Source organism: Aotus nancymaae, unplaced genomic scaffold (assembly GCF_030222135.1).
Source record: "Aotus nancymaae isolate 86718 unplaced genomic scaffold, 86718_ANA_hifiasm-v0.15.2.pri h1tg000040l, whole genome shotgun sequence".
NCBI classification, from domain to species: Eukaryota; Metazoa; Chordata; class Mammalia; order Primates; family Aotidae; genus Aotus; species Aotus nancymaae.
This window is the reverse complement of record NW_026988454.1, coordinates 129,782,912-129,810,883: the sequence shown is the minus strand read 5'-3', so window position 1 is coordinate 129,810,883 and position 27,972 is coordinate 129,782,912. Positions and strand designations below refer to the sequence as shown.

The 27,972-nt window shown below is 43.9% G+C and overlaps 1 protein-coding gene across 1 annotated transcript; it reads right to left on the bottom strand.

The window, feature by feature from the left end:
* TAP2 (transporter 2, ATP binding cassette subfamily B member) lies at positions 1–27,858 on the bottom strand. Its single transcript, XM_064361203.1, is given in 17 exon segments — positions 1–1,303; positions 1,494–1,523; positions 1,995–2,185; positions 2,672–2,953; positions 3,394–3,551; positions 4,901–4,992; positions 18,528–18,664; positions 19,016–19,175; positions 19,349–19,522; positions 19,706–19,894; positions 21,419–21,547; positions 21,704–21,901; positions 24,252–24,457; positions 24,741–24,871; positions 26,621–26,735; positions 26,825–27,318; positions 27,735–27,858. Coding segments are annotated over 14 exon segments (2,637 nt in total). The 5' UTR covers positions 27,315–27,318; positions 27,735–27,858; the 3' UTR covers positions 1–1,303; positions 1,494–1,523; positions 1,995–2,009.
* Positions 27,859–27,972: the final 114 nt, after the last annotated feature.

Below are 27,972 nucleotides of genomic sequence, written 5' to 3'. Positions count from 1 at the left end.
TTGGCATCTGTAGATTTTATTACTATTAGGAAAACAACTTATTAGCTTGAAAATTGGTAAATAAAAGGAGAGTCAAACATTGATTCTGCCCTTCCACTGTAACACTGGGTAACCCACTAGTGAGTGAAGGGAAGTGTCTCTTCACTAGTAAAGGAAAGGAAGTGTCTCTTTATAGCATTAATAAAGCATATAAATGAAGAAAAATGACAGAATATCACCATTTAACAATGCCCAACAAATTAACGACCTAAGCAATTAGTATCAATGATTGCGAACATCACAAAAAGAGAAACAGCTGGAAATTTCATATCATGGTGAAAGACCACAGTACCACGTATAGACTTTCCACAGGAAAACATCAAACCAGAGTCTGATCCAGCCTCTGCGTTCAGATGACAATTTGCAGGAGATACAGAGGGCAGAGGGCAGAGGATGTGTTACACTGTACCATGTGTATGCAGCCAGCAAAATCCAGCGTGTGGGAAATGCTACAGGTCAAATGGCTCGAGCTTTTCAGCAGATTAATCGTAAGAGGACACAGAGGCAGATGAGAGAGAAACCAGTGAAGTCTAAGAGACGTAAAAGGCGACTAAGCTGTAGCATCCAGGAACACGTACCTGGGGCATAGACTACACAGAAAGGCAAGAAAGAGAGTCAGGATGTGTCCAGAAAGTCAGGATGTGATCACTTTTGAGGGGAGGGAGAGGTTTTGATTGGCCTGAGGTACGCAGAGACTTCTGCTGGAGCTGGCAAAGTCCTGTTTCTTGACTGGATTACAGGGAGTTTTCCTTAAATAATTCACTAAATTATACATTTTGTGTGGTTCTCTGTATCTCCATTTTATTTTACAACAAAGAGGTTTTTAAAAACAGTGAAAAGGAAACAGTGACTACCTGAGCATCTGTCTTCTGAAGACTGTGGAGACTGCAGTTGGAAGACAGAAAGCTTTGGAGATCATGACTTACAGGGGCAGGGCTGGACCATAGAAAGTAAATGATTTGGGGCTGGAGGAAGTAAGATCTTAGGGAAGTTTCTGGACAGAGTCCTTGGCAATGGGGGTTAATGATGTATACATGTAGGAGGGAGAAGGGCAGATGGGTGGGAGATGCATGATCTCAGAGCACAGAGTTCCCGAATCGCGTTGGACTCCTCCAAGGATCAAGGAGGAGAGTTATTCCCAGAACACTGGCCTCATGAATGTCCTTCACCTCACCCAGGGCCCATCACTACTTTAGGCTCCAGGGAAAGAAGCTTCCGTGAGGACTTTAGCATGGCTGAGGGAGCAGAAGAGCTCTTGAGACCTAAAAGAAACAGTGATGAAGGTCTCAGGAGGCAGCCTCACCACTCCCTCACAGCCATTCCAGAGACTCAGAGGACAATGTCACCCAGACAGTAGCAACCCAACTCCTCCCTACCGCCATGGCATATCCCTCTGGTCAAAGAACTAGGAGAATGATCTGCCACTCAAAGACAAGGAAAAAGAGACATTATCTCATCACCAGACATCTGCGTCCCCACATGTCCTGGAAAGAAATTGAGAAAATATGTAATCCCAGCACTTTGGGAGGCCGAGGCGGGTGGATCACGAGGTCAAGAGATCGAGACCATCCTGGTCAACATGGTGAAACCCCGTCTCTACTAAAAATACAAAAAATTAGCTGGGCATGGTGGCGCGTGCCTGTAATCCCAGCTACTCAGGAGGCTGAGGCAGGAGAATTGCCTGAACCCAGGAGAAGGAGGTTGTGGTGAACTGAGATCACGCCATTGCACTCCAGCCTGGGTAACAAGAGCGAAACTCCATCTCAAAAAAAAAAAAAAAAAAAGAAAAGAAATTGAGAAAAGAATGGATTGCCCCAATTAGGACCAAATATGATTATCCTGGGAGGGAAGTCAAATGGCTGGCAACGTCAGCACTCTCTCTGCTTATTCCCTGTTTCTAGCTTCAGAAAAAAGTATCCCAGTGATCCCTGAGAGGTACAATCAGCTCTCCTTACCTCAGATCTTTGATGTTACGGAAGGTGGGAGCGGGGAAGCCCTTGGGCAGGTGGCAGGGCACTCCTCACAGGCTCGTTACCTTTCTGAGCCCTGAGCTGGATGACGATCCCCACCAGAAGGAAGATTAGCCCAAGTAGGAAGCCTGCAATGCCACTCAGCATCTTTCTCCAAGAATATTCAGACTGAGCTCCTATGGGAAACAGGTCTTAAAATTAGCAAAGATCTCCTAATATTTAATCCACCTTCTTGAAATCCCAGAATCTATACCAGATACTAAATCCAATGCTAGCTAGAGAAAAATAAATAAATTTAGAAATGGTTAATTGAAACTAAAATTGGCACCCATGGAGTTACTACCCATCTGTTACTGATTCTTACAACCCATAGGAATGCCTCCTAATTACTAAGACCAAAGAATTAGAGGATACCAGTTCATAGGGTTGGAAGCATATAATGAGGTGAGTAGACCTCCTTATTTCTTAGAAGATATGAGGATACATATCTGCCATGTTTTCTCCCACCCTAACCCAAGAACTCTGGTTTCTGTGACTGTCCCAAATCAAGGGAAAGAAGAATTCATGTTGTGACCCAGATAAATGCAGAAGTGACACAGGTTCTGTATTGAGTCAGTTTAGTCCTGAGTCAGGCCCAGAGAGCACTAGAAACTAATTCTCACTCCACTCCACAGAAACAGGGCTCAGCAGGCTGGAGTGATCGACAAGGCAGGTGTAGACATCTCCAAGTTCAGGAGTCATTTCCAGCATCACCACAGTCTGAAAGGTCCAGTCTCCATTCCCAATAAGGCCAGTGGACAGGACACCAGCTCTCGCCTCCTGCCCATTCAGGAACCACCTGATCTTGACGTCCCCTGGATAGAAGCCCGTCACAGAGCAGAGCAGCAGATTATGCTGGTGCAGGAGTGGGGTCCTCTCTGGGTACACCATCACCTCTGGTTGCACTAGGAAGGGAGAAAAGTGAGACACAGTGGAGGAAAACCACCAAACTAGGACACGAGATTGTTTAGGGGCAATCACTACCTCTCTTTCCCAGATCACCTAAGTGAACACAAAGTATAGGCAAGTCTCAGCCCCCAAGATCAGTAACAGGGTATGTCAATGCTTTCCAGGAGGATTTAGACTTTCTGAGGTACTCCCATGATCACCGCTTTTCTAGTCCACTTAGGGGGCTAGAAGTCCCCGACGGCCTTGGGGGTCTAAGAGCAAGACCACAGTGGCAGACTTGTGAGGATAATGCGTCACAGCTGGGGACAGAATGTCTACACAGACAACCATTCATCCTAAAGCAGAAAATTGCTTATTATAAGGAAGAAAAGCCATGGCCAGATTCACATGGGGGACATTCCTGAGCAACCCCGCCAGACCCCACCTTTCACCTCACCTTTTCTCCCCACAGTGAAGGGTGCACCCAGCCTATAATTGTGTCTACAGACCGTATCCACTGCCTCCCTGCTCCTCTCCAAGAGATCCAGCCGGCTGTTCCACTGCTCAGCATCCGGCTGCCCCAGCTTCGTCAATGCCACAAACATCCCCACATCGCTGTCGAAATGTGCATACTCCTCCAAGTTAAAGATGAATCTGACCACAAACTGCACCTTTTCTGTCCCGTTGGTGAAGTAACAGTCAGCCTTTGCCTGAATCACAAAATCTTCTGGAAAACCAAAACAGGGACCATGAACCAGCCCCCTCCTTGGGCAAAACCCATGCCTGGTAAATTACATCAGAGCACATGGATCTAAGAGGAGGCCTTCAACCTCAGTATGCTTAAAAAGCACAGTGTCAAGTGAGAAAAGAAACAGAATGTGGTTCAATGCACAATGACATTTATTAAATTTTTAAAATACGTAAAGAAAAACAATGCTACATATTTTTAAAGGCTACTCTCACACTTAGAGACATCCCAGACACCTTTAGAATGGATTCTGCAGGGCAGGGAGAGAATGAGAATGGAGGCGAGGGAAGAGAGGAGAGAGTCTTGTGCTACTGCCAATGATTACAATGTGCTGTGAACTCACTGGGCAAAATTAACCCAATTCTATGTACCTGAGAACAACTACAATACAAAGGAAATTCATATGGGGTTAATGATACAGGAAGTCAGGAAGGACTTCCTAAAGAAATTGCGTCTAAGTTGAGACATGAAGGATAATTGCTATTAATCTTGGCAACCCAAGATTTATTTTTAAATTTACTTTCATTTCTAAGTTCAGACCCCTTCTCCGACTCTGAACTGAGCCATAAGAATGACCTTCCTGGGTCAACCACACTTATCCCTCACTCGGTAGCTAATTTCAGATGAAATTCCAGCCTGCAGTTTCTCAGCGTGTATATTCTTCTCTATTTCCTCTAGTAGTCTAAACCGGGGGGGAATATCTGAATCTTTCATCATCATTTAAAAAGCTGTGCTGATTTTTGTTCAGTTGTGTTGTTGAACGGACATTATAAACTCAGGGCGGTTTCTATTCTCTAATAATGATGAGCTCCCCCAGCCAGGTTTGTTCCTCTTTTGTGTTTAATGAAACTAACATGCAAAGGGGATTCTGTTCTTAGCACATTACATCCTGTTTCTGCTCATTAATATGTGCTTTCATGGTCTCACATTGCTTCGTGGCTGTATAGGCGATTGATACATACAATAAGAACCCTAAACAAGACACAATGTTTCCCTCTTCCTGTGTCCCTACCCCTTGAACAGGTGGCTCTGGCATATGAAGGTCATCCTATGTAAAGAGGGAAGGAGTACCTTTCTGCCAAAGGGAAGAACACAGCTCTTTGAAGCCAAAAGCCACTTCCAGTCTGGTCTGTGGCCTGGACTTATAAGGAAAGGCATCGCTCCCCCATGGCAATTCTTGCATACACATTGGAAAAAATAATTGCTCTGTTCTTACCTGGAGAGTCTGTGCCTTGAGTCATGGAGGAATCCAGTCTGGTCAGATTCACTAGCAGAGCCACCACCCAGGGGAGCCACCTAGAATCCATTCTAGAGAAAGGGAAAAAATGAGATAGTAAAATCATCAGCCTCTTCAGGATGGGTTCATAAAACTCAGTCAAAAAATACTCATTAAGAGTATAAGCAGCTGTTATTCTGGCTTCCCCAGGATTGGAAACTCCTCAGATTGACAACCAATCAAGCTAGAAGAGTTTTACATCATCAGGTACTGGGTAGGATACTTTCACAAAGTTGTGTCAGCACTCAAGCGTTGTTTGCCTGCAGAATCACAGTAATTTAGGTATATTAAAAATAGGCTGGGAGAAGAAGTAAAAATATATGTTCCACATAGTATGGGGCCCTAGAAGAACTAGGCGGATTGTTTATCATGTATTCTTCTATTCCCTGGCCTGTTCTGACCAATAGGTCTCCCTTTCTATGGGGTGTTGACATTGCCAACAGAGAGTGTATAAATTAAGAAGGAATTAAGAGTACGTAAATTAAGCATTCTGAAGCATATGCCTCAAAAGGATTTAGTAAAGGGATTCTCAGAGAAGAAATAGAAGACATAGAGAACATTGGAGAGTATAATTTCCTGTAAGCCAAAAGGACCACAAAAAAGAAAAGAAAAAAAAACAAAGATTCTCAAAGAATAGAATTCTGCAAAAAGGTCCACTGGGCTACAGTATAAGAGAAGCATTACTGTGTTTTATGATTAGTAGGGCACCAGTAACCTTCAAGAGAACAGCAGAGTGTTAAAGGTGGAAGCCATATTTCAAAAGAGTGAATTGGAAAGAAGAAAACAAAGGCAGCAGATGAAAACAGTCTTTCAAGAATTTTGAAAGTGAAAACAAAGGAAAAAATGGGAACGCTTGAGAAAAAACAACACTAAGAAAAAATACTTTTCTTGGGTTTTTTAAATTGACATGTAATAACTGTACGTATTTATGGGGTACAGCGTGATGTTTCAACACATGTATACGTTGTGTAGTGATCAAATCAGGGTGATTAGTATGTATTAGCAGCTGCCCCAGGGAATCACTTACACCTACAACACACTCAGTATGAATGAGAAACATTGTGTATATATACACTATGGAATACTATTCAGCCATAAAAAAGCATGAAATCCTGTCATTTGCAACAGCATGGGTGAAGCTGGAGGGCCATATGTTACATGACATAAGCCAAGAACAGAAGGACAAATACTGCATGATTTCATTCATATGTGGAATCTAAAAAAGTTGACCTCATCGAAGTAAAGAGTACAGTAGTGGTTACCAGAGGCTGGGGAGTCAGGGGTAGAAATGCGGGGAGGTTTGTAATGAGTACAGAGTTACGGTTAGAAGGAATGAGTTCTGGTGTTCTGGGAAAATAAACTTTTAAGATAGGAGAGATCTTAACAAGCTTCCAAGTGAAGTGGAAGGCATCTGTAGAAAAGAGAAGCTGAAGATAAAAAAAAGAAGAAAGGGGAAAATTTCTCCAAAATGCTGTGGTCTGAAAGTCACTCAAAATTCATGTGTTCCAACTTAATCACCAATGTGATAGTACCAAAAGGTGGGCCCTTTAGCAGGTGATTAAGTCATGAATGCAGAAGCCTCCTGAATGGGATTAGACTTTATTAAAAGGGCTGGAGAGAGCAGGGATCATGGCTCATGCCCATAATCCCAGCACTTTGGGAGGCTGAGGAGGAAGGTATCTTGAGGCCAGGAGTTAGAGACCACCCTGGAAAACACAATGAGACCTCGTGTCTAAATTTAAAAAAAAAAATTAAAGAAAAAAGACCACGGTGGCATGCACCTATGGTCTTAGCTACTTCGGAGGCTGTGGTGGGAGGATTGCTTGAGCCCAGAAGTTCAAAGTTGCAGTGAGCCATGAACACACCACTTCACTCCAGCATGGGTCACAGAGCAAGGCCCTGTCTTAATCAATCAATCAATCAATAAAAAGAGAAGGGCTGGAGAGAATAGCTTGGCACTTTTGCCCTTCTGCCTTCCTTCTTGTGAGGACTGTTATGCTGGAATGATTTGACACAAGTGTTTAGTTATGTATTCTTTCAGTAAAACATGGGCAGTAAAATACTAATTTTTTTTTATTTTTATTTTTTTGAGACGGAGTTTCGCTCGTTATCCAGGCTGGAGTGCAATGGCGCGATCTCGGCTCACTGCAACCTCCGCCTCCTGGGTTCAGGCAATTCTCCTGCCTCAGCCTCCCGAGCAGCTGGGATTACAGGCACGTGCCACCGTGCCCAGCTAATTTTTTTGTATTTTTAGTAGAGACAGGGTTCCACCATGTTGACCAGGATGGTCTCGATCTCTTGACCTCGTGATCCACCCGCCTCGGCCTCCCAAAGTGCTGGGATTACAGGCGTGAGCCACCGCGCCCGGCCGTAAAACACTATTTTAAAGCAAATGAAACCAAAAGTTCAAATTGCAGTTCGTCGTCTATCTTCTTATTTAAAAGGTGATGTTTACTCATCATTTCACATCATCTTTCAGCATGAAATGTGGCCCCAATTTGCCTATACTGTGTATATTAAGAATGAACCCAGGATATCATGGTAACCAGAGTTCACTGCACTGACTTATTTTTCAAGTCAATGGCCAAGGCATCAAATCTTCCAGAGCGTTGACCTTGAACTCCTAGTTCCAGAACTGAAAAATAAATTTCTGTTCTTCATAAATTACCCTGTCTCACATATCTTGTAACAGTAACAAAAATTGACTAATTTAGAGAGCATAAGTCTTGGGGGAAGAAAGGAACACTTCAGATAAAAGAACAAAGACAGGATGATTAGTGGGGGAGAAAGGAGAATGAGGGCGTTCCATTTAGATGGTTTCAATGGACTCAGCTGAGAACAAAGCAAGATCTGTCAAAAAGGAGTTGGAAGAAAATATATTTGATAACTAAGAAGAGCAAGAAGTGGTCTGTGAGTTTTTAAAGTTTTAGTTAAGCAGGATTCAGAAAAGAGAGGTGAAATGCAATTGTGTAACCTTTTACTGTTCTGTGACCCTTAGTAAACATGCCCTTGGTTAGAGGCCTTGATCAGACCAATCAGAAAAATAATTTCTTCTCCATGGAAGATTATAACAGGCAAAGAAAAAGAGAGCAAGACGTGGAAGACATCACAAGTGCTCATCCTCTAATTCCTAGGCCCATGGAAAACGAGAAACTAGACTTCCTACTTTCCTGGAGTTGTGTGACTTGTTCTCACCAATGGAAAGTGAACAAAAGGTTCCTGGTCAAAGAATTTAATTCCCTGTGCATGACTCTTCTCCTCCTCCCTTACCAAGTCAACCAAGACAGCCTTGTGTTGAGATGGCACAATCCCAATATAAAAGCAGTTTAACCAACTGAGTCACCATGAAGAGCAGCTGCCCCAGGGAATCACTCACACCTACAATCCACTCTGTATGAATGAGAAACAACTGTTCTTTAATGAAGGCAATGGAGGTTGTTGGTTACCACAGCCCGGCCTGACTTGACTTAACCTTGACAGGACAGGAGCTAGGATGCTGCCCCATCCCCCTCCACATCTCTCATGTAAATGTGACAATTCATGAAGCGGAAGGCTGGCCACAGGCTTACTGGCAGACCCCACATACAAGGCATTTGACCCGATCGTGAGTACTCCTCCTCCAGGTGGATGGCTGTGGAGCTCCCGCTCGCACGTGAGGGCTTGTGTGAAGCTGAGGAAAAGGAGGCAGCAGAGGGCGCGCAAGCCGCTGGGTCTAACTTCCTCTCTTCTTCCTGCCGACACCTACCTCAGTCTTTCCCAAGTGTTTTGTCACATTTGGAAATAGAGACAAACACCCAACTTAGGCTAAGTGAACAAGGACATGGCACAGAGATGATCAGACGCAGTAACAGCGTGAGTGGGTGGAAGAGGCGTGTGTCCCCTTCTTTGCAGAAGCACCACGGCTGGGCTTCTCCAGCTTCCTTCAGAGACTAAGGAGGGGCCACGTGGAGAGGAGAGGAAGGGCCTAGACAACATGGATCAAATGGGGGCCTGTGTTTGGATTTAGAGGAGAGAGGGGGTTGACAGATGGCAAAAGGTGGGGAGGAAGTAGAGGATATGGTGCTGGACCAGAAAGTTAAGTTTTTCTTCTGTGTAAATGTGTCTAAGGCTCACAAACTCTAAAATCTGACTTGCCTACATAATAATAACAGCTAACATTTGTCAATTGCTTATTATGAGTTCATTTTCTAAGCACTATATAAACGTGTGTGTGTGTGTGTGTGCGCACGTGTGAGAGAGAGAAAGAGAGAGAATCATCACAAAACCCTTTGCAGTAGATGCTATCATGATCTCCCTTTTACAGATGAAGTAAAGATGGAATGAACCAAAGGTTCACAAGTAAGTCCCTAGGCTATACTGTTTCCATCACACTGTATTTCTTGGGAATCCAGGGAAACTTTATTCCTACACCTTTAGCATACCTGTAATGATAAGGTGCACAAAAAGGCAAAAAAAAAAAAACCAAGAATTTTGTCATAGCTATTTGGTATCAGGACAGATCTGTCAGGAAATCATATTCTATCCAACAAAAGAAAATCAGAGGTCTCACATCACAAGCAAGGAATGGCATAGAGCCTGCCGATGGGAACTAAGAAGAGAAAGCAATAAGCTTCAGTTACCAAGCAATGGATCTCCTTGGTCAATGGTCTCTGGTACATCTTAAATAAACTGAAGCATCAGATTCACACAGTTAGAAGCGTTTTTGAGTCATCTTCTTTGCTTAGTGTCAGTGTCTTCAGTAAAAGGGCTTATCCCAGAGACACTGTTCAGTTCTGGGGAGACAGCAGGGAAAAGATGTGGTTTGCTTCCTTTCTCCCACATTTTTGTTTTTGTCTTCTACTTGAATGAGCCTGAAAAATAGGGCAGGGTGTTTTGATCTTTCTCTTCCTGTCTGACTTCAGCCAGCTGCTCTCCCTAAATAGCTATAAGTTTCTCTGTGATTTTTTATTCAAGCTCATATTTTGCTTCTCTCTTTTCTTTCCTTCCCTGTTTTCTGAGGAGTGAGAGAATTTAAGTGTGTATGTGTGGTTGTTTTTTTGGGTGGTATGAAATTATTATCCTCCCTATTGCCTGACAGAAATATCCCTTCAATTGCTATTTTGGTGACTTTAACATGGAAGTAAAATGTTCGTCTAAATTCATTTTCTTCCTTCTACTTCCTCCTAACACTTTAACATCATCCACACTGCCCTGGAGGAGTAATGAAAAATATTCTGAGTTGCTAGATGGAAAATTAAAACATTTTTAGAGAACCGTATTGTTGAGTTATAGTTTAATTGAAGGAATTGTACTAGGCTAAGAATTTCACCACCTCAAAATACTGGTTTAATTCTTTCTGAGTGGTGATTGATGTCTCAAACTAGCAAGAGGTGTAACATGAGGGGAAGGGGCCGGGGAAGAAGGAAAGGGTGTGACAAACAAAAGAAATAGTTAGAATTTGAGGTGTCCAAAGCAAACCCATGATCCCACTTAGTGAGAATTCATTTGGAAACTGAGGAACCAACAGCTTTGGGCTCCAATCTGCAGCCACTTCTTTAATATGACTTTGGGATGCGTGGACTCACCCAAAGTATTGCTTTATATGTCCTGTTTGCCTCAATTTCTCTATGATGGTTTTGTCTGTCACCTCATCATGAAAAAATAAGTGTGTGTTCATTTGAACTCATTATTCACAGAAAATATCCATTGAAATTCAAAATATCCTGAACTTCCAAAAGGATTTCTAGAAAAAAAAAAAAAAAAAAAAAAGCCTTGATCCTGATGGGTGTTTTTAAATCTGTGCTAGAATCTGTTTGCAATGTTTTATATTTAGGATTTTTGCATCAATGTAATAAGTAAATTCATCTACAATTTTAATTTTTGAACATTGTCATAATTTAACATCAATATTACACTTGCTTCATTAAAAAATTCTCTTGTATGCCATTGAGACATTTAATTTTTATTTATTTGTTTGTTTGTTTTAGAGACAGAGTCTCACTCTGTTGCCCAGGCTGGACTGCAATGGCACAATCATAGCTCACTCCAGCCTCGAACTCCTGGGCCCAAGCGATCTTCCCCCACCCCGTCAAGTAATTGGAACCACAGGCACGAGCCACCACATCCAGCTAATTTTTGTATTTTTTGTAGAGATGGTTTTTCGCTGTTGCCCACATTGGTTTCAAACTCTTGAGCTCAAGCGGTCCAACCACTTCGGCCTCCCAAAGTGCTAGAATTACAGGGGTGAGCCACCGCGCCCAGCCTTGATTTTTCTTACCATCTAGTTTGTTCCATTATGATCAGAGAATAATTTCTATGGCATTTCTGCTTTTTTTCCTAACTTACTGAGGCATTTTGTTCCATAATATATAGTCTATTTTCATGAACGTTTTGTTGAAAGGATGTGTTCTCAATTTTCAATTTTAAAAGTTCAACATAGATGTAGCATATCTATTTTTTAATTGATAGTAATATTTTCTGTGTTCATACTTATTTTTTTGTCCACTTAACTGGTCTAGTCCTTGTATCTACCTTTATTTCTGCCTTATGACAGTTACTTATTTGGCATTTAGAACTTAAATATATATCTCATATATTCATATGAATCTTATACTTCACATTAAAAAGTGCCCTTCTTGTCACACTCAATGTTTTTTTGTTTGTTTTTGACGTGGCGTCTGAATTTCATCTTGTTTGGTAAGAAGAAAGTGACCTCTGCTTCCTTTTTTTTTTTTTTTTTTTGAGACAGAGTTTCGCTCCTGTTACCCAGGCTGGAGTGCAATGCAATCTCGGCTCACCGCAACCTCCGCCTCCTGGGTTCAGGCAGTTCTCCTGCCTCAGCCTCCTGAGTAGCTGGGATTACAGGCATGCACCACCATGCCCAGCTAGTTTTTTGTATTTTTAGTAGAGACGGGGTTTCACCATGTTGACCAGAATGGTCTCGATCTCTTGACCTCGCGATCCACCCGCCTCGGCCTCCCAAAGTGCTGGGATTACAGGCGTGAGCCACCGCGCCCGGCCCTCTGTTTCCTTTTTGTTTGCACTCTCTTGTTATGCCTTTGCCCATCATCTTATTTGTTGAAAATAATGAATACATCTTTCTAAGTAGCTTTATGTTACGTGTCTTTTGCATATTGCAAATAATCTAATCTAAAAATACTGTTATTTATATACTTCAGTTAAGAAGCCCATTTACAATTATTCACATGGCAAATAGATTCAATGTAATTTGGAGATATTATCTTCTGTTATATTTATATGAATATTTATTTTTAAAAAATTTTCACTATATCTTTTTTGTGCATTTTTCAAAATTTAGTTTTTCAGATATTAAGGTATACATCTCGGGGCTGCCTTGATAATTTTATTTGTTTATAATACACTTAGTTCCCTCTTTCTTTAGGTAGTTCCTATTAGTTTTCTATAATGAATAATCATAAAACTAGCTCATATCCTCTCCCTTACTCTTTGTGTGTGTGTGTGTGTGTCCTCACTTTTATACTCTTAAATATGTTTTAAATATGAGTACTTAATTTGTTAGTTTTAAAGAATATATTTTGACTCCTATATGTTACAGACAAGAACATCAACAAGCTTATTTTATATCCTTTTCATATTTCCACTTATTCTGTAATTATTGAAAAATATGTTTCAATTTGTCAGTTAATTTCTTCTTATAATTCTCTAATATTTCTTACATTTTTGTAGTTTATTGCTAGGTGCAGACGGATTCAGTTTTATTATAACGTTCTGGTGACTTCGCTCTTGTTATGTAATGGCTGTCTTTGTTTTTACTAATGCCTTGGGTCTTAGACTATATGCTTAGTTATTTCCGTCACTACGTAAGTTGTCTTCTCTCTTCTGTTAGTTTATGTTTTGTGTATCTTAGATCAGGTTTTGATTTAACATTTTCATGTTTTTAGGTTTTTATGTGATCTTGTGAAGGGCATGTAACTGGATTTCATGATATTTTGTTAATCTAATCTGAGAACTTTCTTTTAACTCCCAAATTTAAGCTACGTACACTTGTGATTACTGTGCTATTTGGATTCGTTTCTGTTACGGTATATTGTGCTTTCTATTTGCTATGTCTTACTTTGCTTCCTTTTTATTCTCCTTGCATCACTTATTTTAAATTGATTAAATTTTGATTTAAAATGTTATTTAATTTCTCCCTACTGGTTTAGGAGTTTTAAATTCTAAATATATTAGTCAAAAGTCAGTCTTACATTTTTAACATGTTTACCAAATGTGGAAGTATCTGAAGGTAATCGGTATCTCTATCCTCCTTTCAAACAAGGCAAAGACTTTAGAGTGCTTTAACTTAGTCTGCCTCATTCTCGTGTTATTTGTGGTTTCTCTGCCTTTTTAAAAAATTTAACCGTCATTTTTATTAGCTATCGTTACCGTCATATGTTATTTTATTAGTTTTCTTACCGTTACCGTCATATGTCATTCCTCATTCTGATTTTCCAATATTTTAGATGAACTTTTTATTTTTGTTGTGTGTATGTGTGTTTATTTTTCTCATCTTTGCTCCTTTATCATTCTGGGCTTAGTATCTCTGTTACATACATGATAATATTAAAAAGCAAATGACAGGGCCGGGCACGGTGGCTCACGCCTGTAATCCCAGCACTTTGGGAGGCCGAGGCGGGTGGATCACGAGGTCAAGAGATCGAGACCATCCTGGTCAACATGGTGAAACCCCGTCTCTACTAAAAATACAAAAAATTAGCTGGGCGTGGTGGTGTGTGCCTGTAATCCCAGCTACTCAGGAGGCCGAGGCAGGAGAATTGCCTGAACCCAGGAGGCGGACGTTGCGGTGAGCCGAGATGGCGCCATTGCACTCCAGCCTGGGTAACAAGAGCGAAACTCCGTCTCAAAAAAAAAAAAAAAAAAAGCAAATGACAACTACAATACAATGCTATTTCACCCAGAAGATTGGCAAAATTTAAAAAATTAACTCTCTCTATTGGTTAAAAAAAAGTATAGATATATAGAGAGAGAAAGGGATAAACTCATATATTGCTGCTGGAACTGTAAATTAATATAGCCTCTATGAAGGCAATTTTGCAATATCTATCAATATTCATAATGTATATATTGGACTCAGCAATTCCTCTTTAAGATATTATCATACTCATATTTTTGCATATGTGCATTACAATGTCTATACAAGACTAACTAGCAACAGTAAAAGACTTCCAATAACCTAACTAGCCATCAGTAGAAGGAAACAGGCTAAATGAAATATGGAACTTCCATATAATGGAATACTACATAGCCATATATTTTTAATTTAAAAAGTAAAGTTCAGAACAGTGAACTTAGGGAGCTGCTATTTGCGAAAATATTGAGCAAGAATATAGATATACTTATTTGTTTAATACACAGTAAACTTCTCTAGAGGAATAAACACAAAGCTGGAAGCATGGATTGCCTGTGCAAGAGAGATTAGCAAACCTTGGGGAAGGATGAGAGTGAGACTTTCCTCTGTATAATTCTTTGTGTCTTTTGAATTTTAAAACACATTAAAATATTGCCTATTCAAATAAATAAATAAATAATATCTTTTAAAAAGAGGATAGTAGGAAAATAAGTGGAATCAGGAAGTATAGACAACTCTTTTGAGGAGCGGTTTTGCAAAGCTGGGCAAAGTCCACCATCCTTAGCTATGTGACCCAGGCAAGTTAGTAAATGTTTCTAAAACTCCATTTTCTCATTCTTAGAATTGAGATAGTAATACCTGCCACATAGAATTGTCTTGAAAATAAGGTAAGAAGATATATGTCAGATACTTAGCACAAGCACCAGTCAACGCTTATTAGTAGTGGAGTAGTAGTATAATTCCTAAGAGTCCATAGTAGTAGAGCAGTATTATAATTCCGGAGTCCATAGAGTCCATCGAACTCCTGGGACATCTAGTATCTCCTGGGACCACTAGATGGCAGCAGACTCAAGCAGGTGCTCCCTTAGCTTAGCTCTAAAACACAACGAAGATCAGTTACTCCCCAGTCCTTTCCCCGCCAAATTCTGACAATTCCACATTTCCTCCTCTTGTTTCACAATTGCCATGTGAATTCCAAGTGATTATCCCACTAGGTGGAGGCATAAAGTACTTGAAACTCAATGCTGTTTCCACATAGGCCCAGGCAGACAGGGTAGGGAGTTGTTTTGGAGTCCAAGGAAATCTTTGAGTTTCCAAAGCTTTCCCCTCTCCATTCACACTTTCCCTTAGAAAGAATAAGGCATGCCTGGATGGGAAAGATACTGCAGAGAAGTGACAGGAAGGGGAAATTATAGGGTAAGGAGAACGATCAAATGGTGATGGGGGCAGGAGTGAACGAAAAGAACTCTGGAGCAAACCAGGATTACTGATATCTGTGGTTCCCAGACAAACCCCACTTAAAGGAATTTGTCTGTCTAGGCTGAATATTCTGACTGTCAGGGAACATTTTTCTGTGTCCCTGACATAAAGCCTACCTGGGAGTTTTCCCTGAGGTAAAAAACTCTCAGCATATCTTGAGGTCTACTGCAACTTCTGTGCTGCCCATCAAAATAAGTTTTCCACCCAGCTTTATCATGATTAGCTGTGTGCTTTCTTGTCAGTTTCTTCGTAAAATTAGATTTGACTGTTACATTATCTTTAAGATGCCTTCCAGGCTTAAAGTATGATGATGCATGGGTGTAATTGTACTGAGAAAATCAAAGAATTTCTCAGATCATCTTCTTCCATGAGAGCTTCAACTTCTATAAAGTTGGGAGATACAAGAATTATTATTCCTGTTTTATGAATAAAAGACATTTGTGGGGAGGGAAAGGGGTTGGGCCAGAGTTCTTTCTCTCCAAATGCCTATTTTACCCTCTGTGAAATTTGAGAGATGGATAGGTGTGGAGCTGCAAGTCAGCCCAGGATGAAAGAGGCGAATCTGCACAAGAAACTGCCCACTGTCACCCCACCCTCACCCCACCCTGCTCCCAACAGCTGCCAGGCAATAAAAATTCCAAACAGCAGTTCTGGCGAATCCATTGCCAGCACTGGAAAGTACCTGCCTTTTCCAGGAATATGAAGGTTTCTCTTTCCTAGAATAGAAATCTTCCAAGGTAAGTCCCTCCCAGCAACCAGTGATGTGTACAATGCTGCATTTTCAGTGGTGGGGATGTGCAGGAAAGATTAAGAATGAGAATGGTGGAGGAGAGATTTATTCATTTGTTAATAGACTTTGTATTTATTCCCTACTATAAATCAAGCCCTCAGCCAGGTAGCAGATACAAAGCTTATTAAGATATATGGCTTTCCCCCCAGGTGTTCATGGTCTAGTTGAAGGTCAAAAAAGCAGGGAAAGGGAAGATGGAGTTTGAAAAGGGCTGTGAAAGGTAACCACAGTGATAGGAGCACATGGAAACGGCACTTTCCCCAGACTGAGGACATAAGGAAGGCTTCCTGGATGACCTGAACCCTGAGTTAAGTCTTGAACTTGAAAATCAGGGGCGAGTCAAGCAGAAAATGGGCAAGAAAACACCACATGCAAAGGCACAAAGGTATTGGGGAGGGCAGGAAGTTTGTTGTGGAGCTGAATGCAACAGGAAAGGGTGAGACAGATGGGCTGGAACACTTTGTGTGCTCTGAAAAGGATCTCAGCAGTAGGGCTTAAGAGCACCTGAAGGAATTTTCAGAAATGCCGTCATCCTATGTGACACAGAATTTAGAAAAATGACTTTGTGAAGAATGGCTGGGAGAGGGGAGCTAATAATAGAGAAACCTCTGGAGATGGGATCATCTCAAGACCATGAGTGAAGGCTCTAACAATGGGCCTGGAGAGAAGGGAATAGATTCAGAATTATTTGGAGCTAAAAGCAGCAGAGCTTTTCTTGATCTGATTATGGATTAGGGTTTATGGACACAAGATGCAATATAATTTATTGGGTCAGGGTGTGGATTCTAGGGTCAGGCCTCTATTCAAACTCCAACTCCACCACTACGACCACCTTGGGAAAGTCATTTAGTTTCTTTGAGCTTCAGTTTCCTCATCTGTCAAATGGGGATAACAACCAACCTCATAGGGTTGGGGATAATGATTAAAAATGGTAACACATGAAAAACATTTAGAATAGTTCCTACTCACATTAAAACTCAATAAATGGCCAGATGTGGTGGCTCATACCTGTAATCCCAGCACTTTGGGAGGCCAAAGTGGGCAGATCACAAGGTCAGGAGTTTGAGACCAGCCTGGTCAACATGGCAAAACCCCATCTCTACTAAAAATACAAAAAATTAGCCAGGCATAATGGCATGCACCTGTAATCCCAGATACTTGGGAAGCTGAGGCAGGAGAATTGCTTGAACCTGGGAGGCAGAGGTTGCAGTGAGCCAAGATCATGCCACTGCACTCCAGCCTGGGTGACAGAGCAAGATTCCATCTTAAAAAAAAATCCTCTATAAATGGTAGCTGTTACCAATGTCATTATTAATACCGTTAACCAGAGAACTGTTCTCTGTCCCTCCATACCCTAGCTTCCCCAAAATAGCAGACACTGGTGAGAACAGGGAAGCATACAGAATGGCAATCTCATGAATATTTATGTCATTTTTGGTTAATTTCTATCTCAAAAACAAACAGATAAATGGGACAGACAGCAAAATAGTTAACTATGGTTATCTCCAGCAAGTGAAACAATGGGTACTTTTTTATATTGTCTAAATTTTCTGTATGAATGTATATAGTTCATGTAAAAAGAAAAATATTTTAAAATATATTTATTGTCCCACAAAATACTATTCATCATTAGGCATAGCTCTCTAGTCACCAGGAAATTAAGTTTCCTGGACACAGACAGTCCCCCATCCCACCCCACCTCTCCACCCCTCTTCCCCACCCCACCCCTCCACCCCTCCACCCCATCAAAAACACATAGGGTCCGAATCTCCATCGTGCCTGCAGCTCAGGAACAACTATCTGGCCACACAGCTCTAGGGAAACTCAAAGCAGGAACAGCTCTGGGTCCTGGAGACGCCCCTGAGAAGGGCCCAGTATCCCTGGAGCCTCAGTCCATCAGCCACTGCTGTACCAGGCGGGAATAGAGGTCCTGCCCCTCCTGGAGCTGGGCAAGCTCCTGCAGCTCGCCCTCCTGGAGCACCAGGATCTGGTGGGCGCTCTGAACTGTCTGCAGCCTGTGAGCGATCACCAGCACCGTGCGGTCCCCACAGGAATTCCAGTCCTGCAGCTGTAGGGGTGATCACAGTACCTCAGAAAGACAGGAATGAAATGGACACCATATGCACCTGGGCACCATCTCTTATGACTTAGGGCAAAGAGGTGTGGAATAAAAGAAGGTAGGAAAGGGCAGTAGATACAGGCCTGGACTGCCCTTCTCTCCCAGCTGTACTGCCACAGCTGAAGGAATGGAAGCCCAGGAGGAATCGGGGCTGCCTTCACACCACCAGGTTCCATTCCCCAACCCCAGGAAGGCACAGACTCTTTCCACTAGTGGGTCCTTTGTCCTCCCTCTGCCCAATTCTGCACAGGCTGATCCTCCCAGCCCCCTCCCAGGCCCCACTCTCCCCTGCCCCGCTCACGGTGCTCACCGCCTGCTCGCACTGCACATCCAGGGCACTGGTGGCCTCATCCAGGATGAGGACCCGTGGGTCTCGCACAAGGGCCCGGGCAATGGCCAGACGTTGTTTCTGTCCCACAGCCAGCTGGTTCCCCTTCTCCCCTACATCTGAGAAAATGAGAGAAATTCCCTTCCTCAGATATAAGTGATGGAGACAACATATCACAAGGAGGGACAAGTGCACACCAGGTACTTCCGCTAGGACCTCGGGAGTGTGGGGAGGGCCATGGGGTGGGGACCTGACGGGGCTGCCCACGTGGAGGGAGCACTACCGCTGCATTGCTCTCTGCAAACAAAGACTCTTGATGATGGAGGCTGAAGAATTCAGGGTGTGGGGACTGGCGGAAAGGGCAGGGAAACGGCAAATATCAAGTCACAGGCACAAGACCCTCACTACTAACAGTTAGTCTAATTTTCTCTTTTTACTGATGGAGCAGTTCTACAACTTGCAGAAGATACCTGTGTATATTCCATGCTTCATTTCCTGTATGAAGTCATCTGCGTGGGCAGCCCGGACAGCCGCCATCACCTTATCATCTTCGCAGCTCTGCAGCCCGTAAGTAATGTTGCTCTTCACGGAACCCGAGAACAGCACAGGCTCCTGCCCAACTGAAACCACCTGTGCAGAGGGGACGGGGCAGGGGACTATGTGTAAACCCCCAAGGCTGGGGCCCTCTTGTCCTCCCCACCTGCCTCCCTCAGCGTGAACACCTGGTGCTTCTTCCCATGGATCTCCCATCCTCTCTGTACCTGCTCCCCTCTCCTGTCCCCGTCTTCTCCCTCCTCACCCACCTGGCTGTGCAGGTAGCAGTGTTCATATTGCGAGATGGGCTTTCCATCCAGCAGCACCTGTCCCCCTGTGGGCTGGTACAGATTCTGCAGTAGGGCAGCCACTGTGCTCTTCCCAGACCCATTGGGTCCCACCAGCGCTGTCACCTCGCCAGGACGTAGGGTGAACGTCAGCCCCTAGAAAACCAGAAAAGAGTTAAGGGCCTGCCCCTTCTCCCTCAAAATCCCTCTGTTTCTCTTCCTAGCAGAGGCAAGATCAGCTTCTCAGAGGCAAATGATCTACAGGCTGTGATGCCCAATCATACATCAGCAGCAGAGAGCAAGGGTCCAGGTTTCCTCCCCGTGACCTCTTTCAGGCACCTTGAGCACAGGCCTGTCAGGGCGATTGGGATATGCAAAGGAGACGTCTTGGAACTTCACCACCCCCTGCAGAGTGGTGGGGGCCAGTGTGCCAGGTGAGGGCAGATTTGGCTGTCGGTCCAGGTAGGAGAAAACCTTCTCCGCAGCACCCACGTTGCTGAGCATATTCCCATAAATGTATACCAGGGTCTGGAAAACAGGAATGGGAAGGCCAGTTAATCAAACACACTCCCACCAGAGACTACCCTCCCAACTTCTCACACTCCACCCACAACCACACTGCTCCTCCTCCATATTCAACAGAGATTCTCCACCTTTAAATGTACAATTTGGATGGAATTTAAAAGTGGCACCAATACCCCAGTGTTCCAATTTGCAATGTAAAGGACATACAGTCCATTCTCCTACCACACAGCATTGCCTCTAGCCCCAGACCTTTTCAGTTACTGCTTCCTATTACTTGTGCCCAGTTCTGCCTTGCTTGACTAGATGGGGAACTCCTTAAATGCAGGCACCATGCCCAATTCACCTTCGTAGCCATCAGAGTGCCGAGCGCAGTTCTCTACACAAAAAAGATGTTTATCAACTGACTAGGAAATTGTTAAAATAAAGCCCTGGGTGAAGTAACTGTTTTTGAGAACTGGTAAACGTAGGAAGAACACTAAATGCTCACTCTCCCTTTCCTAATCAAACTGTACCACTGGGTAATGAAATGGTAGATGAGGGGAAGTCTCCCTTCATAGATGTACTTCAGCTAATACATGAAGAATGATAGAGTCTCTCCCTTTTGCAGCCCTAATTATCTCATCATGGATCTGGGTACTGCTCATCAGTGGCTGATGTTGCCACAAAAAGAGAACCAAACATTGTGTGCCTCTTGGCAGAAGAATGCATCACCACCTAAAAAAGTACTGTTGCTGAGAAAAGAGAAAAAAAGCACCCTCAATCTCACAAGCTTCGAGGTTTATCTATCAATAGACAGGAAATACAGAGGCAGAAGAGCATATAATACCACAGAGATTCGGTCAACAAAATCCAGCCCATAAGAAACTCCACAGGACAAACAACCCATTTCTTCAACAAATAAACTTTGCAAGGAAAAACTTAGAAAGATAGATAGATTTAAAAGATGCATTGATAGATAGATAGATGGATAGAGATTTAAAAGATGTATCGACCAATCACAATATGTGGACCTTTTTTGGATCCTGATTCATGCAAAATATAATAAACACACTCACACACATATATTACATAGATAACACAAGTGGAAATTTGACAACTGACTGTATTTGATAAATTTTAAGAATTATTGTTAATTTTTTGGTGTGATGATGACTTTGTTGTTATATACTTTTAAAGATGTTTGTATTTTTAAGAAACATACTGAAATATTTACAGATGAAACTATATAATATCTTGGATTTGCTTCGGAATAATAGCAAATCCAAGTTGGGAAGTGGCTGGCGATACAGATCAAACAAGATTGGGCATGAGCTGATCATTGTTAAAGTACAGGATGTATACATGTGAATTTGTAATATTATTTCGTCTCATTTTTGGCATATATTTAAAATACTCCATAACAAAATTACTAGGGTTTTTTTTGTTTTGTATTGTATTGTTAAAAGGATCAAATGAAGCCCAAGGCCCAGAAGGCCCGAGAGAAAAAGAGAGAGAGAAAAGGAGAGCATACTTGGGTGTCTCACTCACGTGCACATAGCTCCGCACGTTCTCCTGGTAGATCATAAAGGAAAGCAGGCTGCCCTGGGTGAGCTCCCCAGCCAGCATCTGCTGCAGCCCACAGCTCAGCATCAGCACCTGCACCCCCAAGTGCAGCATCTGGGAGAGGAGAAGAAAGAGATGAGGCTGAGAATCTTCCCACTCTTTCCCCATGTCTGCCTCTATGAGACTGAGCTGCAAAGGACCCCAGAACCAGCTGTAGTTTCCCCTTCCTTTTCCCTCCCCTTCTCCTGGGCCCCTCCCACAGCCACTCACCCTCCTTAAGAGCCCATACAAGGCGTGTTCCTGGTCTCTCCGCCAGCACAGCTGCCGGCATTGTTCAAGGGCCTCTTTATAGCGACAGACCTCATGTTCCTCGGCCCCAAAACTGCGAACGGTCTGCAGCCCTCCAACAGCCTCCCGCACCATCTGCCCTGCCCTGGCCACTGCATCCTGGATCTCCCGAAGCACTGCCTGGAAAAGAGGGTCAGCAGACACCGGGGCTGTTGTGGCAGAGGACAGCAGGCCCCCACATCTTATTCCAGCCCATGGGATGCTCCCTAGTCTACCTAAAACTACCAAACTGTAAACTGCTTCTTTCCCTCTTCCTTACTCTTCTTTCCAGAAGGAATAAGAGTGAACAAAATAAGAGTGAACAAAAGGAAGGAGGGAACAAAATATTATTGAGCTCTCAGGTAGTATAGGAGATACATGCAATTTTTTTAACCTTCATTTGAGGTAATTCTCCCATCCCCACCATCCCCAATGTCTGAATCTGGAAGGAAGGGTAGTTTTCCCAAGATGCCACAGATAGTTAAGATAGGTGGAGATGTAATTCCAAATGAATCAGAGGCCTAAACATAAGAGCAAACACTATAAAACTCCTAAGAAAATGTAGGAGAAAAGCCTCATGCCACTAGCTTTGGCAATGATTTCTTGGATATGACACCAAAAGCACAGGAAACAAAACAGATAAATCAGACTTCACGGAAATTTAAAACGTTTGTGCATCAAAGAACTCTGTCAACAAAATGAAAAAGCAACCATGAAATGCAAGCAAATATTTGCAAATCATAAATCTGACAAAGAATTAATATGCAAAATATACACCAAACTCCCACAACTCAAAAAAAATTAAAAAATGGGCAAAGAACTTACATTCTTTCAAAAAAGATGCAAAAATGGCCAAAAAGCATACAAAAAAATGCTCAGCAGTTGCCAATCATTAGGGAAATGCAAATCAAAACCACAATGAGATAATCCTAATCACCTAATCACCACCATTAGGATGGCTATTAAAAAAAAAAAGACAACAGAAAGTATTAAGTGTTGGTGAGGATGTGGAGAAACTGGAAACCTTATGCACTGCTAGTGGGAATTTAAAATGGTGCTGCTGCTATGGTGATTTGATATGGTCTGGCTGTGTCCCTACCCAAATCCCACCTTGAATTCCCATGTGTTTTGGGAGGGACCCCGTGAAAGGTAATTGAATCATGGCAGCAAGTCTTTCCCTTGCTGTTCTTGTCATAGCGAGTAAGTCTCACGACATCTGATGGTTTTAAAAAGAGGAGTTCTCGTGCACAAGCTCCCTTTTCTCTTGCCTGCTACCATGTGAGACACATCTTTCACCTTCTGCCGTGATTATGAGGTCTTCCCAGCCACACGGAACTGTAAGTCCAATAAACCCTTTTCTTTTGTAAACTGCCCAATCTTGGGTAGGGCTTTATCAGCAGCATAAAAATGGACTAATACATGGTTCCTCAAAAATCTTAAAATAGAATTGCCATGTGATCCAGCAATTCCACTTCTAAGTATACACCCAAAAGAACCAAAAGCAGGGTCTCAAACAGGTATTTGTACACTCATGTCCACAGCTGCATAATTCACAACAGCCAAAAGGTGGAAACAATGCTAATGTCCATTGACAGATGAATGGATAAGCAAAATGTGATCTATGCACACAACAGAATTACTTATGCTCCCTCAAAAGGGAGGAAATTCTAACACATGCTACAATATGGATGAGCCCTGAAGACATTATGCTAACTAAAATAAGTCACAAAAAGACAAATACTGCATGGTTCCACTTATGTACAGTACCTGGAGTCATCAAATTCATGGAGACAGAAGGTAGAATGGTGGTGGTCAGTGGCCAGGGATTGGAGGTCATAGGGAGTTACTATTTAGTGGGTACAGAGTTTCATTTCAGGAAGATGAAAAAGTTCTGGAAATGGATGGTGACGATGGTTGCCCAATAACAATGTGGGTTTCTTAAATGTAACTGCACTGTACACTTCAAATGGTTAAAATGGTAAATTTTATGTTATGTATGTTTTACCACAATATAAGAGAAAAAGAGAAGGTGGAGCTGACATTCAGACTCAGGACTTCCCAACGACACCTCTTTTCCCTATGCTGCATCCAGACTTCTGCTGATTTTAAAGGGAAAAACTCCCTACCTAAAACCCTCTAAGAAATCGTTTTTAATCTTTGCAGGGGGAGTGAGGGATGTATAGACTCCTTTGAGAAGCTGATGAAGAGTTATCCCCTATCATCTCCCCTCCCTATTCCCTCCCCCACACACTCTCTCACACACTTTTATATTTTTGCTTGCAGTTCTGGAGAATCATGAACCTTCTGAACTCAAATATCCATCATTAGATGGCTGGATAAGCAAAATGTGGTATATACATACAATATACCTTCCCCCACTAAAGGCTGTGAGGAAACCATCTCTCTAGAAGATCCTCTAGCCACAAATGTGGAAGCCTCCTCACCTGTCAGTTTTATTCTCCCCTTGGAGTTCCCTTACATGCGCACTCACCTGATGGCGGGCGTTGTACACCTTTTCAGCTGCTATTGTGAAGGGCATGTCCAGCAGAGAAAGAAAGGTGAGTCGAGGCGATATGCTGAGCATGAAGCCATACAGCCCCACCACTTTCACCAAGCTTCGCAAGAGCACATTGGCATTTAAAGGAAGCCAGTTACTCATCAGGGTGGTATCCGAGCTCAGCCGTGAGTTCAGTTCCCCTAAGAAGAACATAGCAGGTAAAGAAAGGAAACCATGTGTACTGCAGGGCTCCCAGAAACTCCCTCCTGACCATCCCCTCTGACACAGCCCCCTCCTCTGAACACCCTCCTTCACTTTCAGAGAGGGACAGTGGAGGCTGCTTCTCCACCCTGTCCCAAAAGAGAGAAAAGCATCCCCAGGCCCTGGCACATGGGTGAAGGAAGAAGGAGAGGCTGTGGGTGGAGGGTCACTAAGGGGCAAGGGATGACCATGGGAATTCCAGACCTGGACTCCAGGCCCCACCTGTCTTAGTCTCCTGAAAGAAACCAAGGTCCTGGCGCAGCAGGGAGGAGAAAAGCTGCTCCCGGATCCGCAAGTTGATTCTAGACATGGTGTAGGTGAAGCAGCCTCCTCTGCAGCCTGCAAACAGTGAGCTGCAGGGTAGGAGAATGAGGGGAGAAGGAGGTGCAGAGAAGCAGCAAGCCAGCGGGTGAAACAGACAGAGGAGCAAGCCAGGAGTGCAGTGAAGCACAAAGTCGGGGGAAAGCTTGCCAGGAGAGGCAAAAGGGAAAGAAATGAAAGACAGACACACAGAGAGAGAGGAGGTAAGGCATATACAGAGGAAGAAGAAAGGGAAGACATGGTGAGCTAGATGTGGGAACAAAATCATAATATGTACAAAGTCACAAGTATTTATGGAGTGCACTCTGTACTAGACACAATAGAAGACTAAAATCAGAGTGAAAAGATATTGTGAAAACAAATATCCCAGTGCTTACTTCTGTCCCGGCCTCCCTCAGGCTTGTCCCTCTGTGCGTCTCCTCTGCACTGGTCTCCTTCCTGCCCCATACCCAAAGCCCTTCTCCGTCATCACAGACACTTCCTCATTGGAACTGCAGTAATAAACTCCATCCCCACCATTCTCTGGAGCCCCAGAGTCATGTGGTTCCCATCTTTCATCCTTCAAGATGGAGAATTCCTCTTAGACCAACTACACGTCTACAATAAAATTTAGAGGAAAAAATATAAAAGCGGGTATTTTACAAAGTATAGGTTTCTAATACAAATTTAGTTACCATATTGAAGAGGCTCTTGGAATAGTCATGATATAATGAGGGCTTGGCCTTTGATGTGGGATGCGTTCTGAGAAATGTGCCATCAGATGGTTTCGCCGTTGTGCGAACATCATAGAGTGTACTTACACAAACCTTGATGTCAGAGCCTACAGCACACCTAGGCCATACAGTTAAGCCTCTTGCTCCTAGGCTACAAATCTGTACAACATATGACTGCACCTAACACTGTAGGCGACTGTAACACAGAGGTAGGTATTTGTGTATCAAAACATAGAAAAGGTACAGTAAAAATATGGGTTATAATCCTGTGGGTCCACCATCTTATATGTGGCCCCTCATTGACCTAAACATTGTCATGCAATGATAACTGTAGTTTCAGCAGAAAGCAGCCAGGATGGAATGAAGGCACAATGGAGAAGTGGTTTTTGAAGGTATTCTAAATTAAGTATGACCATAAAAATAGAGACATTCAGGCAGGCGGGGATTAGGGTAAGGTGAGGGCGCATCTGCTTAAACTCTGCACCCCAGGTGCCTCACTCACCTCATCCCAGTCCCAGACCTATCAAACTGTTCGTTTGAGTATGTCTAGAAAGAGAAGGGAAAGTAAGTGAAGGAAAAAGAGTAATGATTCTGGAAAGAAAGGTGATAAGCCTCAGAGTAAGATCTTCAGGGATTGGCAAGATGAATTTGGCAAGAAGAGTGACAGGGAGAAGCATGCCCGTCCTGAGGAGAGAGTGACCCTGGAGAGATACTCTGGAGACAGACTCGGGGATAGGAGGTAGGAGACAGAAAGAAAAGGAATTTCATGGGCCTAGGAATGTTGAGAAACAGCTGAGAGACATTCCATCTGAGACTTAAATTCCTTTTGTACTACCTTCACTCATAACTTGTGATCTATAATAAGATCAGATAAACTTTGAAGATATTGGATGAATAGGAATGAAGAAATGAATGGATAGATGAAAGAGAATAGTGACTACATTCACCATATTTAGTTTAAGTATTTTTGTGCTTCGTGCCTGAAAGGGCCTAGAAATGGAGTTAGGGAAGTGAAGACCCATGCAATTTTTTGGAGCTAGCAAATGGACCCGGCTGCCCATCACCTACCTGCCAAAGGAGAAGAGGCACATGAAAAAGATGGCACTGGCAAAGGCATGGGGGTCAAAATCACCTCCAAGGATGTCAATCACACGACCAGTATAGTGAGGGATTAATGTCTCACCTGAAAGAGGCATGAAAAATAGCACATGAATGTGCTGGTACCCAGGCCCTTTTCCCGCCTCCAACTCACCACGTCCTCTCTTGACTCACCCAAGACAGCAAGGACAAGGAAGAAGACGGCGGCAATGATGAAAGGCAGGTCCGGCCTGGAGAGCTTCAGCAGCCTCCACATCAAGGCTTTGTTGCTGGCCTGGGCCTCATTCTCCTGAGCTCCAGGAGGGGTCAGCACAGTCCACAGTGACCAGCTGAGCCCCGCGGCCCCATACCCCACCAGCAGCCAGCTCCAAGTGGCTGAAGCGACTCTGGCTGGGGGAGCACTTGAGGCCCCCGCGACCAGAGCTCTCAGGGAGACAGTCAGGGGAGTGGCCAGGCAGAGTGGGGGCAGCAGGGTCCCCACAAATCCCAGTAGCCCTGTTAGCTTTAGCAGCCCCCACAGCCCTCCCAGCCGCAAGGTCCCCTCCAGCCACAGTCCTGGCAGCCCTTGAGGAAGCAAAGTCCCCAAAGGACCCTGCAGCAGCCACAGTAAAGCCGCGTCCAGCAGCAGCAGAGAGGTCCAGGGTCTCAGGTCGGGGAGCGCCATGGCCCTGACAAAGGGGAAGAGATGAGAAATTACGGTAGTTGAATCCCAATCCTTGCCCCGCCCTCCTACCCGCCCGTCTCCGCCCAATCCGTCCATCGGGTTCCCGTGTTATCCTATTCGACCCTGAGAGCTCCCCTGGGCAACCGGTGCTCATCCGTACACCCCTCCTACGACAGACAAGCTTTCGGCCTGTCTGGGGAGCTGGAAGCATGACCATCAGGAGCTTCGTGCTTTAAAAAAAGAAAAAAAAATCCCCGGGCCCCCACCCCCACCCCCGCCTGCCGCGGTAAGCTAAGCAGTCCGGGCTCCACTCCCTCCTATCGCCGGGTGCAGAGGGACGCGGAAGCTGGGGGGCCAAGTGGCTCGTGGCTTGGGCTGCGTCCCTGTTGGCGCTCCAGGTTCCCCTCTGCACCAACTCACCAGCCGCGGCAGGGAGACTGAAGCTCCGGGGCTTCTGCTTTAGCGCGGAGGTCCGCTCCGTCTCTCCCAACTTCGCTACCCGCTCTGCTCCAGTAGCTGCGCTCAGCCTGCGCGGGCGTCTGGGCTCGGGCAGCTTTCGCTTTCGCTTCCCCAGCCGAGGCCTTCATTCTGGGCGGGGCCGCCGGGAGGGGGCGCGCGGGGGCCGCCGGGAGGGGGCGCGCGAGACCCGCAGACAGCG